This window comes from Mustela nivalis, assembly GCF_964662115.1.
Source record: "Mustela nivalis genome assembly, chromosome: 18".
Classification (NCBI taxonomy): domain Eukaryota; kingdom Metazoa; phylum Chordata; class Mammalia; order Carnivora; family Mustelidae; genus Mustela; species Mustela nivalis.
The window spans coordinates 16,945,906-16,963,292 of NC_139037.1; the positions used below are offsets into that span (position 1 = coordinate 16,945,906).

General features: G+C 42.6%; 1 protein-coding gene across 9 annotated transcripts in view; it reads right to left on the bottom strand.

Annotated features, from left to right (window-relative positions):
- Nucleotides 1–1,611: 1,611 nt before the first annotated feature.
- The window catches only part of ZFP90 (ZFP90 zinc finger protein), a 96,721-nt gene continuing 80,945 nt past the window's right edge, over nucleotides 1,612–17,387 (bottom strand). For 8 of the 9 annotated variants that reach the window (XM_082711720.1, XM_082711713.1, XM_082711714.1 and 5 more), the window contains 3 exons: nucleotides 9,586–9,712; nucleotides 9,149–9,244; nucleotides 1,612–5,446 (listed from right to left, as the gene is read on the bottom strand). In XM_082711720.1, coding sequence (XP_082567846.1) covers nucleotides 3,798–5,446; nucleotides 9,149–9,244; nucleotides 9,586–9,619 — 1,779 coding nt within the window. In that variant the 5' untranslated portion in view covers nucleotides 9,620–9,712 and the 3' untranslated portion in view covers nucleotides 1,612–3,797. Of the gene's footprint in view, nucleotides 5,447–9,148; nucleotides 9,245–9,585; nucleotides 9,713–11,827; nucleotides 16,551–17,387 lie in introns of those variants that run through there. The other variant, XM_082711715.1, reaches the window with a different exon arrangement.

Below are 17,387 nucleotides of genomic sequence, written 5' to 3' on the forward strand. Positions count from 1 at the left end.
TGCAGCTCTGTTTTTCTGCAGCCACAGCTAGCCACACGGGGACAGGAGTGGTATAGGCAGAACTAGAATGGTTTTTTTTCTTCTTTTTTTGGTGAGATGCTCTGGTTCTTTCATTTCAATATGTATTGCATTAAATTATAAGAATATGCCACATTAGCCCTTTCACTTAACTGACAGACATCTATGCTGTGTCCATCTCGTTACTCCTTCAGACACTGCAGCAATAAGCATCCTTGTGCGTGTCTTTGTGCTCACACAGGAGAATTTCTAGTCCAGCGTATAGATCTAGAAGTGGAATTGCTGGACCATATGTGCTTAGACCATGATATGTGCTTAGCTTCACTCTAACTGCATATTGCCAAATTACTCCTCAAAATAATTATACCAATTTATCCTCTCACCAGCAGTGTACCCAAGTTCTCATTTCCCCCCTGCCAGACAGACTTCGAAATTTTTGCCACCCTAATGGGTATGAAATAGCATCTTATTGCCTTCATTGGCAAAATTCTGGCTTCAGGATCAAGCACCCTTTCATTTATAAGCCAGTCTGCTTTGTCTAACAGATCTCTACTCCATCACTCACTTAGCAAGATTACCTTAAGTACCTACCCTGTGACTGGCATTCTGATAAGCAGGGGAACAAAGAAATTATCAAGAGACAGAGACCCTGCTTTCCTGGAAATCACGATCTGGTTTCAGGTGAGAGTGGGGAGAAACCCAAATAATCACAAATACAAACCGTGGTAATGTAAAGCACATTAACGGTAAACTATGAGAAAGTAAAAGAGGGTGATCAATTAGGTGAAGGTAGGGCAGCAGAACCTGACGTGACATTTTCATTTCATTTCAAGAAAAAACCAGGCCCACTGTCAGGCATACACTGTCCTGTCTTCCCAGGCCACAGAGAGGTAAAGTATTTCTTATTTCCCATTAGAAAATGAGGAGACATGTATTACGTTTCTCTAATATAAACAACAGAAATCTGACAAATTAGCTTAATCAAAAAGGAGTAAACTGGACCACAGTGGAGAGTCCGCTGAACCCGAGGAAGAGTTTCAGAAATTGAGCCAGGTCCAAGGACCTCAGGATTAGCAATGAGAACACCAACGTGTTGGCTGCATCTCCTCCTCCAACGGACCTTTCCTTTCTGGTAAGGAACTGGACTCTAGGCAGTTTTAGGCCTTCACCTTTCCAGTCTAGCAACAGAAAATTAAAGTGTCCCTGCCAAATCTATTTCGAACATTTTCTGGCAAAGGACTCTGGCTCAATTAGGTCACATACTTGCCCCTAGAACTATCATTAAGCCCCAGGGATGTTGACTTAGTTCCTGGGGTCAGTACAGCAGAAATGTTACAAGAAAAAGAGGGAGAAAAAAGGTGGGCAGAGACAAGAGCCACCATAAGACCTAGAACAAGGAATTGTAAGGATTAAATGAAATGACGGCTACAAAATATTTCAGATGATTTCTTTCTAGTAGTAAGCATGAATAAATGGTAGCTATTATTAACTCACCTGACCGTGATGAGTTTAGCAGTTAATCCCTCCTCCTGGATGCACCATACTTTAATCTTAGCCATGTTCTGAAAACTGAAACAGACAAACTGACATCCATTCAACTTAGAAGGCTATTTATTGAAATAATACAATGATGTTACAAGGATCCATTTCATGTTGCTTAGGAAGCTGGGTATTCCTAAGTGCATGTGCCTGATTGCTGGAACTAGAAAATCCTCTGTTCAATCAACCACACATACCACGGACACTCTGGGCTCCTTCTCTGTCAATGCTGATGTGCTGAGATTCAGAGACTGGTTGGATCTAGGCCAAGTTCCACACAAATGCCAGCGGTTTTCTTTGAGTCTTCTGGACCTAAGTCTTTACAAACTTCCAAAGAAGTAGGATAGCACTCAACTAGGTTACAATTTATGTCATTCTTGCAAATAGCCCACTAGGGGAATCCCCAAATACTCAGCAGCAAATTATTCTTGATAAGCATGATAGCCACGGGGGGGGGGGGGGCAGGAGTCTGTATAGAATTACCCATTGTCAAACAATGTATCAGACAACACAGGGTCTTGGCACCGTGTGTGTGTGTGTTAAGCATGGAACACCACAAACCAGGTATTTTTGCATGGTTAAAGTCTTGGAAGGGCAGATTCCCATCTTGTTCCATTTGTGATGGACTACTGGGCTAGACATCACACCTTTCAGCCCCCATGCACATTCTTCCTGCAAAAAATTATGAAGACTATTTGGGAGCTACCTCCTGTTGTCCAGGATGAGACAAGGATAATGGATCCTGCTACTTGGCATGCAAAGAAGGCAATAGGAAACGTTTACCATCAACATCACCCATATCATTCCTCTCCAGGATTCATCAGGGTGGGAAAATTTACTTGGGAAAGGCTGTTGTGTCAAAGGGGTCAAGGTCCACAGTTGCTTCCAAATTTATCTGGAGATAAATTTGACACCTTTAGGATAATCCATGGGAGGCATGAGAGAACACTGGGATTGGGTTGGGCTACTGATGCTGATCTCATCATGCCTTACTGATGGAAGAGCAGCATAGAACTAAAGAAGTTGAATTTTTCATAATGAACTATTTCCTTGGCACACAAAATGGGTCATCACATCGGTTCTCAAAACTGATTTAAAGACAAGATTTTATGACAATGGGTAATTATATTTATATTTCTCCACAGTAAAATTAACTTGGGGAAATTTTTTCCTCTTTAGTTTTGTGCTGTTTTCCCATTGGTTTAATAATAGGAAGCTTGGGGCAGCGCTTTCTCATGGGAGTGTGATTAAAAAAACAAAACAAAACAAAACACAGTAAGAGGACTTAACTGGTCTATGAAACTGACATATGATAGTGTAAAGTATAAATATTACACTTGGGAAAAGGAAAAAAAGTCACCAGCAGTTGAACTATTCACAGTTTTTGTTAACATTTTGGTATGTAAGCTTCCAACAAGCTGTTCTGAATATGTCTGTGACAAATCTGCCTCTGTATTTTGCTGCCTCTTATGCTTTTATGAATTCCTAGAGTATCCGAGTGCTCATTAGTTTGTGCATCTGATTTATTTTAAAATTTACATAAAGCCCTCTGAATTCCCAAATACCTTTTCAGTGGCTAGACCATAGGGCCAAAGATCCAGGAGACCTGCTTTCTCCACCCAGCTTTGCCATTATAAGCTGTATCACACTGTGCAAACCACTTCACATCTTTGGCTTTTGGTTTCTTCATCTGTACAATGAAGTGGTTGGACCAGCTGATCTCATTCTTCGAATGTTGGATTCCAGGAGATGGAATTGGTTTCCATGGCGAATTTAATGTAAGAGCTGCAGTTGAATGCAGGTGTCAAGCAATTTTAAAAGTAAGTTTTGGTCATTACTGCAGGAGCTTTATTAAAAAAGGTTGTAAACACAGAGTTACAGGTCAAACTGTTCAAAGTTGATGATCTCCTGCATACATATATTCAAAAGCTTTATAAAGTCCAATACATAGGCATATCCTTTCCAATTGGTTATATATGATGTTTGTAGTTGTTTTTACAAAAGTCTATAATCAGATTTGAGAATCTGGTTTCTATTTATTAAAAAAAAATTTTTTTTTCACTAGCACAGAGCTCTCTCTTCTCTCTCACACACACACACATACAGACACACACACACACACACACACACACACAGAGCCCTCACATTCTCAAGCTTCCTCTCCAGTAAGAATTCTCAGATACTAAATAAGAACAATATTTTAGCTAAAATTTTCTGCACATTCCTTAATATCAGGGCTTCTACAGTTTATTTCGTGCATGGATTCTCTGGTGTTTAGTTAGTGCTGAACTCCTACTGAAGTTTTTCCCACATTCCTTACACGCATAGGGTTTTTCTCCGGTATGAATTCTCTGATGATCGTGAAGATTGGTTTTCTTCCTAAAGGCTCGCCCACATTCATGACACTCGTAGGGTTTTTCTCCAGTATGCGTTCTCTCGTGCTGAATGAGGGATGAACTCTGACTGAAGGCTTTCCCACAGTCAATACATTCATAGGGTTTCTCTCCAGTGTGGGTTCTCTCGTGCTGAGTAAGTGACGAGCGCCGACTGAAGGCTTCTCCACATTCGTTACATTCATAGGGTTTTTCTCCAGTGTGAATTCTGTGATGCTCTATGAAGCTTGTACTCCTTTTGAAAGCTTTTCCACATACATTACACTGATAGGGTTTCTCTCCAGGATGAGAAACAGGTTGTTGACTAAAGTTCTGCTCACATTCATAGGGGTTCTGTCCGGAATGGATCCTCTGATGATCAGTAAAGTCAGTAATGAGGCTGAAGTCTTCCCCACAGTCATTACAATGATAGGATTTCACTTCAGCGACGGTGCTTTCATCTTGAGTAAGAGATGAGCTGTGCTTGAAATCTATGCTATAGTTATTGCTTTGGTAAGGTTTGCCTCTCTTATGAATCCTCATATGTTTATAAAGGGATGGACTCTGACCGAAAGCCCTCCCACATATGCTACATTCAAAAGGTTTCTCTCCCGTATGAGTCCTTTCATGCTGGACGAGGGAAGAACATCGACTAAAGGCTTTCCCACATTCCTTACACTGGAAGGGTTTCTCTCCACTATGTGTGACCTCATGCTGAGTGAGGGACGTGCCATGCCTAAAAGATCTCCCACATAAATTGCATCGATAGGGTTTCTCTCCAGTGTGAATTCTCTGGTGTTGAACAAGGGAAGAGCTGCGCTGGAAGGCTTTCCCACAGAGACTGCACTGGTAAGGCTTCTCTCCCGTGTGAGCATTCTCATGCTGACCAAGGGATGAGCTATGCCTGAAGGCCTTCCCACACACATTACATTCAAAGGGCTTCTCCCCAGTGTGAATTCTCTGATGCTCAGTAAGTTGTGTCTTCCAGAGGAAGGTTTTCCCACAGTCAGTACATTCATGGTGTTTCTTTCCAGGATAAATACCCTGATCTGTACCATTGGGGAAAGCTCCCTCTCCTTTATGAGTTTTCTCATGTTTAGTAAGCGATGATCTATGAATAAAGGCTTTTCTACATTTGTCACATTTATAAGGTTTCTTTTTCGCAAGGATGTTATTCTGATTAATTATATCTGAAGTGTGTCCCAAATTGCTTCCAAGTGTATCACATTCATTAGGCCTTGAAGGAATGTTTAGTTGTGTAACTAGGACTGTGTTCAATCTAGAGTTTTCACCAAATTTATTTTGCTGGAAGTTTTCTTCTGGCGTGATTATTTTCTTCTGGTTGGATGCATCTGGCCCCAAGTACCTTTTCCAGTTTTCCTGGTGCCTCTCAAACTGGCTACCAACATCCCAAGTGCTTTGGAAAGTGGCATGTGAAAGGCCATCTGTGCTACGGGATCCTGTAGAGATGCTCTCTTGCAGATGTGATGATTTGGCTTCAGGCCTCGTCTTCCAGTCTGAAAAAAAAATTCAAAGTACAAAAGTCCCCTATTCCCTCCTGCTGAAACAGACTACTACAGCAGGAATGGGGAAATGAAAGAAATATAAACTATACATGATTCTGTTTTGCAATTAGTCCTATAGTTTGGAGAGAAGACCCACAATGAAGGAAAGGAAGAGAATGGAGAAGTGACAGCGCAGACCACTGAGCCAGAGGGTATGGTAAGTCTAGAATGAGGAAGCCCCTCTAGGAGGACTGGTTAGGAAGTAAGGGAATAAGTGAGCATGAGAATGTTTAGCACAGACACAAATGGAATAAAACCATGGTCTGTCTTGCAAGATCCTGTATGTTCTTCATGCTTCCTGCCCATTTTACACATCATCCCCAAATCTGTCTTCCTAATACAGCCAATTCACAATTTCTTTAAAGTCTCCTCTGAGGCTCCAAATCTTCAAATCCTAGAGAGAAAATCCACAGCAATTGATGTAATGGAAATCATCCTTTGACATACTTGGAGACCAACTGCTATACTTTAAAAGCTGAGATAAAGTCCTATTTTAGGAGGCAAATCATCATTGCCTTTATAATTAGGGCTAAGGTTTTAGCCTATTGGAGTTCTGGTTCTACAATAATCACCTCTCTTGAGCAAAAAGGATTTTACTTAGTCTAATAAATTGATCTCTAAACTGCTGTTTCAGGGTGCCGGTGGCTCAGTTATTAAGTATCTGCCTTTGGCTCAGGTCATGATCCCAGGGTCCTGGGATCAAGTCCCACATCGGGCTCCTTGCTCAGTGGGGAGTCTGCTTTTTCCTCTACCTCTGCCCCTTCCCCTGCTTATGCTCGCTGGTGCTATCAAATAAATAAATAAAATCTCAAAAAACCCAAAACCAAACCCATATTTAACCTCAAAATACTAATACCAGGCAATTAGTTTCTAGGTTTCTTTTCTTTTCTTTTTTTTTTTTTTTAAGATTTTATTTATTTATTTGACAGAGAGAGACACAGCAAGAGAGGGAACTACAATTAGAGGGACTGGGGGAGGGAGAAGCCAACTTCCTATCGATCAGGGAGCCTGATGTGGGGCTCGATCCCAGGACCCTGGGATCATGATCTGAGCCGAGGGAGCTGCCTAATGACTGAGACACCAGGAGCCTCTAAAAACGGTAACTTTTAAAAACTAAGGAGAAGGAGGGCTCTGAGGTGATGGACATGTTCTATGTTGAAATGAATTTGGGTTAGATGGGTGAGTGCATTTGTCAAAATCAACTGGCTGGTCCTTAGAAGAGCTGTATATCTTACTGTATGCATGTCTTTCTTGGAAAAAGCCCCATAAATATTGAACTCTGGTTAATGATACACAGGAATATAGGAGTGAAATGTACTTGTGTTGGCAACTTAGTTGGAAATGCATCAAAAAGTATGACAGATTTCAATAAAAGATTGATAGAAGGGATAGATGAATATGTGATAAAGCAAACGTAATAATATTTTAACAACTGTAACATCTTGGTGGTAGGTATATGGTGTTCACTGTATAGTTTTTTCAACTTCCTATACATTTGAAAATATTCATAAAGTGTCAGGAGAAAAAAAGCAACAATCAAGGGACCCTAAGCCTCAAAATTCCTTATCCTGGAACAAGACTCAATTCTAATTTTCTAAATGACAGAAAATGCTTTGTATTTCTTCTAGAATACTTCTCAGAGGGATATTCAAGAAATGCTGACATGAATGAATGAGAAAGTTCTCTCCCCAATCACATGAAAAAACAATCAAGTAATTCCTGACTGCTTTTTATGTGCTCATAGATAATACAATAGACTCTTTCTCCAAGAGCCTGAAGTCTTAGAAATAAGAATCAATTTTTTGATAAAAAAGGAAAACCATCAGATGGTATATTTTTAAAATCTGAGCTTGGGCAGTAAAGATGATATAAATGGAATTTGTGCTCAGGGAAGGAAGAAATAAATACATAAACACATAGTAAGTTCATGAATCGAACAGACACCTTGAACTTAAGGAATAGAAAGCTCTGGATAGGTAGAGAATATCACCTGACTAGGGAAACTGTACATTACTTACAGAAAACATTAAAAAGTTCAACCCAAGTGGAACTTGTTTTAGTGGGAACAGAAAGAGAATCCTGGAAGATATGATAGGGGCCCTGTAAGTCGAGGGGGAGTTTTATTTCCTATAACAGGGTATAGGGAGTAACAGCAAGGTTTTGTCAGAGGTAAGTGGTTTATGAAGATAGAGCATTAAAATCCAATATGGTCCACCAAGTGATGAGTAGATAAACAAAAGGTGGTTTGTCCATACAATGGAGTATTACTCAGCAATACAAAGTATGAAGGTACTAATACATGCTACAACATGAATGAACCCTGAAAATATTATGCTAAGTGAAAGAAGCCAATCACAAAAGGCTACATATTATATTATTCCATTTACATAAAATATCCAGAAATGGTAATCCATTGATAAAGATTAATGGGTGCAGGAGTTGGGGGGAATGGAGAGTGGCTGCTAATGGGTATGGGGCTTCTTTTGGGGTGTTGAAATTTTCTGTAGTTAGATAATGGTGATGGTTGCACAACTCAGTAAATATCTTAAGCACCACGAAACTGTACACTTTAAAAAGGTGAATTTTATGGCATTTAAATTATATCTCAAAAAAGCTATGATTTTAAAAATCCAATATTGCTTATTAAAGAAAAGACTGATCAATTTCAACTGGGAATTGTAGTAATCTCCAAGTGGGGCCTAGTTTGAGAGGAAGCTAACCTGAACTGCAAGAAGTCTAAACTGACTGGGCTGTTTGTACTGAGGGATTAGAGATTCAGTGGTTTCTAATGGGCAAAGGGAGAAACGAGTAATGGGCAAGGTAGCAAAATGTGCTGGCTGGCGATGAAAGATGATTAATTTAGATTTTAGGTATTTAATTGCATGGGACTTCCACAAGGATGGGTCCTACGAGAAGAGAAAAAAATGACCAGGGTACAAGTAAGGATTATTTCTAGGTCCAAAGTATAGAATAAAGCTCTGTAACTACCACCCTTGTTTGGGGGTAATACAGAAAGAAAAAGGGAGGAGGAGCATCTCCCTCTCGCTTAGGGAGAAAACCAAGCAAAGTCAAAGACCTAAAGCTACAAAGTACTTAGTAAGCCCGGAGATCAGGAAAGGATGATACTCCAGGAACCGTGGAGAGGCAATGAAGCACACTGGCATGAAAACAGGATGGAAGGAAGGTGGTACTCTTCTCCAGAGAGGTGGTGCAGGAGTGTGGTGAGGAAAAGAAGTCTGAAGGCAAGTTATGAAAAGATGGGACAATCAAAGCCATGGGTACTGCCTACAAGTCTGGGGCCACCAACTGTAAAAGCAGAAAGACAAAACAAGAGGACATGAGAGTTCAATTAATGTCTCAATGAATAAGAAAATGGATTGCTAATCATGATGGGAGACGGAAGACACCAGAGGAGAAAATCCAGCAATCGGGTCACAGTATATGAATGGTATTCTTTGTAGGACAAAGGGGTACATTTTCCTCTGAGACCTGCCAGCAGCAGGAACACCCTATTGGAGAAGGGAGATGGCTCCGTCTCCTCTGCAGGTCTAGGAGTTCCCAAGGCGCCAATATGAAGGTGCTCTGCGCTCTGCCCTGCCCCAGCTGTGCCACTGTGCGCCCAGATTCCTGCATGCCTCATTCCCCCTCATTTACCTGGACAGAAAGGTCTCTGGATTTCTCCCTCTGATATCCATGGCTCTTCTCCTTGTTCCAATTTGAAGATCACCTCTGGCTTGGAAACTTGATACCCTGCTCATGGGTAAATACACAAGATTTGGTTGTTTGTGCAAGTGGACAAAGACCCCTCCTACAAGTCAGTACTAGTCCTTGATCTTCAGGAACTCTGAAGGGAAAAAAAAGGTGCAACTTGAGGAGTCATGCAACCAAATGACCTACTTCCGGTTCTGCAAAAGAAAGAACTTTACCTAAAGAGCAGGCTCAGGGAACTATAAAGCTGAGTCCGAAAGAGAAGAAGAAGCTCTAATTGTGAGGCAACCCTGCTCATGGCCACCTGATCTACGAGCCCCACAATCTTAGCACCTCAGAAAGAAAAAACCTGCCAGTAGGCAAGATACTGACTCAGTCCTTACCAAGAGAAACCAGGTGGCTATAGTTCTCCAGCATCACATCCCTGTACAAGCGTCTCTGAGCAGGGTCCACGTGGTGCCATTCTTCCTGGGTGAAGTCCACAGCCACATCTTTGAATGTCACTGATTCCTGTAGGATCACATTCCTGTTCAACTAGGGATCCACACTACAGATGTTCCCATGGCAACACTGGGAACATACTTCAGGGCTATCAGAAACAGTGATCACACATTTGACATCCTGAGGGGGCAATGTTGGGTTAAATACACTAGCTGCTCACATAATTTTGTAAAGAATCCAGTACGGCAGGCAGGAATGTCATGAGGGGCAACATGTTCTGCAAGCCCATACCCCTTCTTAGCTATTATGTTTTCTTGGAAAGCCAAGCCTTGTCACACAATCATCAATTCCTCACTGCCCACGCACTTTTGTTACCAAATCCAGATATAAGGGGGGGGGGTAAAAATTAAGGCCCTCCTTCACCCCTTTCACCCATTTCACTGTGCTCCCTAGAAATCAGCACTGTGAACAGTTCGGTACATACATGCAAGAGTCCCTACTCCATGTTTCATTCACACATACAGAGAGTCTTGTTTTGTGAAATACCTTACATATGGCTCTACAACTTGCTTTTTGCATTTAACTATGTATCTTGGAGATCCTCCCATAGGAGTACAAATAATTCCACCATATCCCTTTGAATTGCCTCATAGTACTCCACAGACAACAGTACCATAACATATTCATCGCCTAAAACCAAGAGTACCCCACTGTCCTACGGAGGAGATCCAGACCTGCCCACCACTTACTGGACTCTGGCCAGGCTGCCCTTGCTGATCCCTGAATACATCCAGCTTGTTCCTACCCTGGGGCTTTTATACTTGTCACCCTCTTCCCTAGGATCTCTACATGGTGGAAAACTAGTTTCTAACTAGAAACTCAGTTCTCATCTTGAGCACACCCCTCAGGAAAGTTGCCCTAGCACCTCCCTCCAATTTACTCCCCATCGCACTATACCATGTTAATATTCCTCCAAACACAGGCACTTCTCACTGCCCGAATCCCTGCCACTTGGGAACTGAGGAACCAAACACATGCAGGTAAAAAGGACACCTGTACTTTCAACAATAATCTGAGATTAACTTGTTAACCTCTCTGCCCCCCATCCCAGCCACCATGGGCTCCACAAGAAGAGGGACTTTATCTATCTTAATCATTTATATGCCCAGCACAGAGTGGATGTTTAAGAAATGCTTGGTGAGGGGGCTGCGCTGAGCCTAGCTGGTTCAGTCGGTTTAGTGTCTGACTTCAGCTCATGTCATGATCCTGGGGTCCTGGTATCCAGCTTGATGTCAGGCTCCCTGATCAGCGGGGAGTCTGCTTCTCCCTCTCTAACCCACTCATGCTCTATCACTCTCTCTCTCTCTCTTAAATAATAAAATCCTTAAAAAAAAAATGGTCGGTGAGTGAATAAACCAGTCCCTGTTAGTGGACAATTAGTATTTTGCTCCTACAAACATTACCACAGTAACTCCTTTTTGTAGATATAGCTAGTTAGAATTGGAATTGCTAGGTCAAGGTCTTTTCCCAATTCTTACCCCCTGCAATCACTTCTTCCTTACTACTCAATGAACCTAGGCTGGCTAAGAACCCCATGCCTCTCCATCAGTTCCAGTACTTAAGGACTGAGTTTTGTCTTGTCTTACCAGGCCTTGTTAAGGCTATGAGCTACCTGTCAACATGCCCTACCTGAAATATTTCCTTTGGTCCTGGTTGGATTTCGATCTCAAAATGTAGACAGTAAAATATGGTAAAGATAATTAGTGTGAAAAGGCACTGAGAGCAGAGCTGGATTAACTGGAGCAGTAAGGGAAGGTTACATGGAAGTTTCCGCCTTATTTTGTGTCCCTCTCTCTCTGTGGGCCCCGCTATAGCTCCTCTGGAGCTACTTCAGTTTCCTGCGGGGTATCATTCTCTCCCCACCTTCCCACTTGTCTTTCCTGTGCTAATTCCATTTCATACTTCAGGTCTTGGTTAACAGATCCTCAGTGAAGTCTTCGGATCCCCCACTGGAGGGTCAATCCCTGTATTATGTGTTTTGGGTTTGTTTTTTGTTTTTTGTTTTGGTATTATGTGTTTTAAGCCATTTTGTACACCTATGACTATTTGAATAAACCTAATAATCTATTTAATACTTGTTTTCCTAGTTAGATGTTGAGCATTTTATGAGGGCAGAGACTGTACCTTTTTTTCTTTAACTTGAAAACACAGTGTCCAGCAAGTATCTGATTCACACTGAACTTTGGTTTCCTGACAGAGATGTGAATTCTAGAGAAGACAGGAGAGAGCCCTCCTCCTGTTGAGAGAGGATCATGACCACATCCACACCCAACACTGGCTCCTCCATACCGTATTCTTGCTCAACACTGTGGCTGTGTTCCTGCAGGAACAAGGAAGTGCTGGAATGTGAGAGATTTTTCCGACAGAAATCAGGGATCTGGACTGTGCCAGGAAAGATGGCAGGAGACATTCACTAGGTGCCTGGCTTTACCAGATGCACTGTGGCAGAAGGAAATATGCAACTGAAAAACACTGCAGTCCTTGAGTAGGTTCCAGTCTATTTTAAGATGTTTTATTCATTACAGCACAGTATGAGACAACTCGTAGTAAAGCGAGGTGCCACAGGCCTGCGGAGGACAGAAAATAAGGCTGGCTATGCGCTAGGCCTGAAGAAGTAAGTACCATTTGAATCGGAGAAGAAAGTGGGAATCCAATCTGGGGACTACCAAGCTTGAAAAGAGAGGCTGGGCTTGGGATGGGCATGGCCAGCAGGGTAAAAGGGGTTGGATCGAGGCAGGCATTTTAAGTCAGGTTGTAAGAAATAACACTTTCTCCTCATTGCCTACTCTGTCCTGTAAACATACAGCCCCTTTGGTTGTCAGCCAACCTGGATTCCTTTGCCTAACTGGTCCCTCCAATCAACTTATTATTTTTAAATGTTTATTTATTTAAATAATCTCTATACCCAATGTAGGGCTCGAACTCACAACTCTGAGATCAAGAGTCACATGTTCCTCCAACAGAGCCAGCCAGGCATCTCTATTATTTTTAATTAATTATCTCTGCACCTATGTGGGGCTCGAACTCATAACTCTGAGATCGAGTCCTATTCTCTTCTCAGTGAGCCAGCAGAGGTGCCCCCAGTTTCCCTGTATTTAATACATGGGCTCCTGATTTTCTTCTGCTTCCCTAAACAGACTGCACTCATGGCAGGGAATGCTAACCAGTAAACAAATGTCTAGTTCAACAAATGTCATTTCTTGCCTCAACAGGGCAACTACTGGCTTCTGTTCTACTCTTGGTCCCACAACTCTCTTTCCTACCCGCTCTGGGAGTCAGTCTTCTAAAATGCAAACCTTTGATCATGTTACAAACCAGGCCACCATCACCTCTGACCTGGACTACTGCTACAACCTCCTAACTTCTCTCCTTCTCCACTTATGCCCTGCTCCGAGGTCTGTCTTCCATATATCAAACAGAGTGATCGTGTTAAAATCTGTCAGATCAATTCACTCCTTTGCTTAAAAACTGCCAACAGGATCTCAGTTCACTCCAAGTAAAAGCCAAAGTCCTCACAGTGGCCTACACATCCCCCTGCCACTCTGTCCCCTACTATGTTTCTGACTTCATCTTGAACCTCATCCCTGACCCACTGCTCTTCCTCCTTCAGATTCCTGGAACACACCAAGCATGTTTCTGCTCTGGAGCCTTTGTTTTGACCATTCCCTTGACTTGGAAGCTTCTTCCTGCAGATTTGCATGTGGCTCCCTATTCATTTGCTCCAGCTCTTTGTTCCAATGTCACCTCATCACAGCAAACGTCCCTGACCACCCTGCATAAAACAGCATCCCACCCTGCATTGTCGCTCTGGTTTCCTTTCCTTTTCATAGTCCTTCCCACCTAACATATATTTTCATTTGCTTAGAGTATGCATTGCAGAGCACAATGTAAACTCTGGGAGAGCCTGACTATCACCTATTTTCTTCATGTCTGACTCTTCAGTGCCTAGAACAGACCTGGTGCATAGTAGGTGTTCCAGAAATATTTAATAAATGCTTTTTTTTTTTTTAAAGATTTTCTATTTATTTATTTTTGCATGTATGCACGACAGAGAGAACATGTGTGCGAAAGCAAGCACGAGAAGGGGCAAGCACGAGGGGCAGAGGGAGATGCAAACCTTACTCTAAGCAGAGAGCCCAATTCAGGACTCAATCCCAGGACCCTGGGATCATGACCTGATCTGAATACAGATGCTTAACCGACTAAACCACCCAAGCACCCAAAAAATGTTTCTCTTTGATTAAAAATTAGATTCCTTCATGTGACCTTCAGAGTCCTTCATAACCTGGTCCACACCTTACTTCCACAGCCTTACCTCTGGCTTTTCCTAACTGTGGACACCATAATTCAGCCTGCAGAAGAGTTACCACTTGAAACTAAACACTCTCTTTTGCCTCTGTAAAAATGCTTGGCCTACCCTCTTCTGCCTAGGTAACATTAATTCTCTCAGCAAGACTCTGTAAAGTTTTCTCTTCTGGGGTTCCTCTCCTACCCCCATGTCTGGGCCAAGTGCCTCACACCTTCCATAACCCTCCTCCCTGGGCCCCCTTTAGCATGCTCATAAGACATTACGTTATATTGTCTGTTACCTATTATTCATTGCGCTTCCAAAGGGTCAAGACCTTGTCTTAGGCACCTTTGAATCCCCAGAGGTCAGAATCAGTTTGGTACATAAAAGACAATCAAGAGCTTGTAATATTAAACAGGTAAAATGTACTGAGACCTCTGGTGTGAGCGAGCCACTCCGAGAGCTCAACTCGACAGCATTCACCCTCCTTTCAGATATGAATGGACCTCATTATCCACCCCTCTAAAAATTAAGAAGGTTATCACGAAGTATCAAGTATTTTGCCTTTGTCATGTTAACATAAAAGGTCCAAAGAACTAGAAACAGCATATACAACATTGAGAAGACTCGATTTCCTGGGCCCATAAAAAGTGGCCCACTGATAACGTGCAATCCCTTGGGTGAATCACGGACCTCCTGGTCCAATCTTCTCATCTATAACATCTCTAGCTGGGTTCCCAGAGCTGAAAACCCAAGAGTTAAGAGCAGAAGGGTGAAAGGACACTTCGAGCTCTGCAGAACAACACTTGCAGATATAGAGATACCACCTCCCACTCCAACATGTGCCAACTGCAGAGCAGAAATCTGCTCAGATTCTAACTCAGGAAACTTTGTAACTTAGAAACTTCCCAAAGCTGAAAACCAGAGAATGGTAGCTAGTAAGTAAAAACAATCACATTTATACAAACTACTCTAAGACCAAAGTTAGTTTCCCCAATTAGAACGCATTGCATTTGCTAAGACACAGTGTAGGGTTTTCACTCAAGTACTCTGTGCTTTCTGATACCAGACCAGTAACAGCCTTGCAAACTGGGCTAAGGGCATATCTAACCATTGAGCATGGACAGAAACCACTATTACTCCTTTGCGCGCGCGCGCGCACACACACACACACACATATGCCGCACTTAGGCTAAGGGCATGATCATCCAGAGCATCTCACCTGGAAACCTGGACCTTATCCTTGTCTCATTTTTCCTTTATGCCCTGGAATCACCAAGAGCCTCAAAAAACATCTCCTACATATAGACCCTCCCTTTCATTCTCAAATTTTGCTCAAAAACCTCCCCTGCCAATGATACCATTAAGCCAGGCAGTAACCTTCTAGATGCATGCTGATGTGGTAGTCACCAGAAACATGTCACAACTGAGCACCTGTAATGTGGCTAATTCAAACTCGGCTGTGTGGCAAGTATAAGTTACACACTGGGTTTCAAAGCAGCACCAAAGAAATAAATAAACTATCTCGTTAGTAACTTTAAAATACTGATTCATTTAGAAATATTTCAGATATATTGGGTTAAATAATATGTATTACCAAAATCAATTTCACCCATCTCTTTCTACATTGTACCACTAGAAAATTTAAAATTATGTAGGTAGTTTCCGTTGTTTTGGACCGTCCTAGATCTCCACCTCACCCTGTGGATATACTTAGCACCCGCCTCAGTGCAAGGAGCCCAGGAAATGACTTAAAGGCTGGCAGAACAGACTCTCCACAGAGAAATGTAGAGAAGAGGCCACAACGAAGAGAGTAGGAAGGGTGAAGCCTGGTGAGGAGCCAAACTGATCTGTGGGACTGTTTGCAGGAGGGCGGAACAACGTGGGCACAGAGAAAGAAAAGAAGCAGATCCCCACCCTGGGCACCCCAGGCACCCCAGGCACATGGGACTGCACTGGCAAGATGAATCCCTGTAACATTCAGCTTTCAAAATCAGAGGGGCCTAACTTTGAACGTTCTTATAATAAGTGGGGCTTAACACATGGGAATTTAATAAAGTTTTTTTTTTTTTATGATTTTATTTATTTCAGAAAAGGAGCAGGGAGTAGAGCAAAAGACAGCATGAGCTGGGGGAGGGGTGGGGGAGATGGAGAAACGGACTCTCTGCTGATCAGGGAGCCAGCTGCTCAGCTCAATCTCGGGACCCTGAGACCATCACCTGAGCAGGAGGCAGACACCCAACTGACTGAGCTACCTGGTACCCCATGCAACTTAGGAAAAAAAAAAATCACTGGGTTCAGTTCTCAAAGAGCCAGACAGGGTGATAAGAAATTGAGTCCCGGCCTTTATAGATACAGCCCAAGGTGCCTGGGTGGTTCAGTGGGTTAAGCCTCTGCCTTCAACTCAGGTCATGATTTCAGGGTCCTGGGATCAAGTCCCGCATCGGGCTCTCTGCTTGGCAGGGAGCCTGCTTCCTCTTCTCTCCCTGCCTGCCTCTCTGCTTACTTGTGATCTCTGTCAAATAAATAGATAAAAATCTAAAAAAAAAAAAAAAAAAAAAAAGCACAACAAACAGCCCCAGAAAAATAATACCACGGAAGGTGCAATTTGAAAAAGACCTGGGGTACAGGATAAGAGATTTATTTCCTAATCTCAGACCACCTGCTGGAGGGGCAGGAATCTCTGGGAGACTTCTCTAAGAACAAAAGAGCTGGCAGGTGCCATTTCCCTTCCCCACGCCCCACCCTGAATACATGGGCACCTTTGGGAACCCCTGCAGTGTGAGCACTCTCCACCCAGCTTGCTCACAGTACACCCAGCCCCAGTGCTCTTCTGTGGACTCACCCTACATCCCATCCTAAGCAGGAGCTTTCCCAGGAGGCTGCAGGTCCTGCCCCACACCAGACCATTAAGGGCCTTACAGGCACCGTGTGCCCCAACCCTCCCGTTCTCTTGCAGACCTGCCCCCTCCAATATACCCTTAGCCAGAGTTCGTCCAAAGCAGTGCCACAAGCCTGGCAGTAAGCCAAAAAAAAAAAAAAAAAAATTAGTATATGTACAAAAAAAAAACAGTCAAGGGAGTCACAAAATGAAAGGCTATAAACTGTGACACCATATACCTAAAATGTTGGCGGGGAGAAGAGTAAAGAATGGGTTCAAACTCTGGAGACCATCAACTTCATACGGACTGCTATATGCGCAAGATTCTATATACAAACCTAAAGGTAACCACAAACCAAAAACCAGTAACAGACATGCCAAAAAAAAAAAAAAAAAAGAAGAAGAAGAAGAAGAAAAGAGAGAGAGAGTGGAATCCAAGTATATCACTAAGGAAAGCCAGGAGAGAGAGAAAAGAGCAAAAGAAGGCAAAGAACTACAAAAGCACCCATAAAACA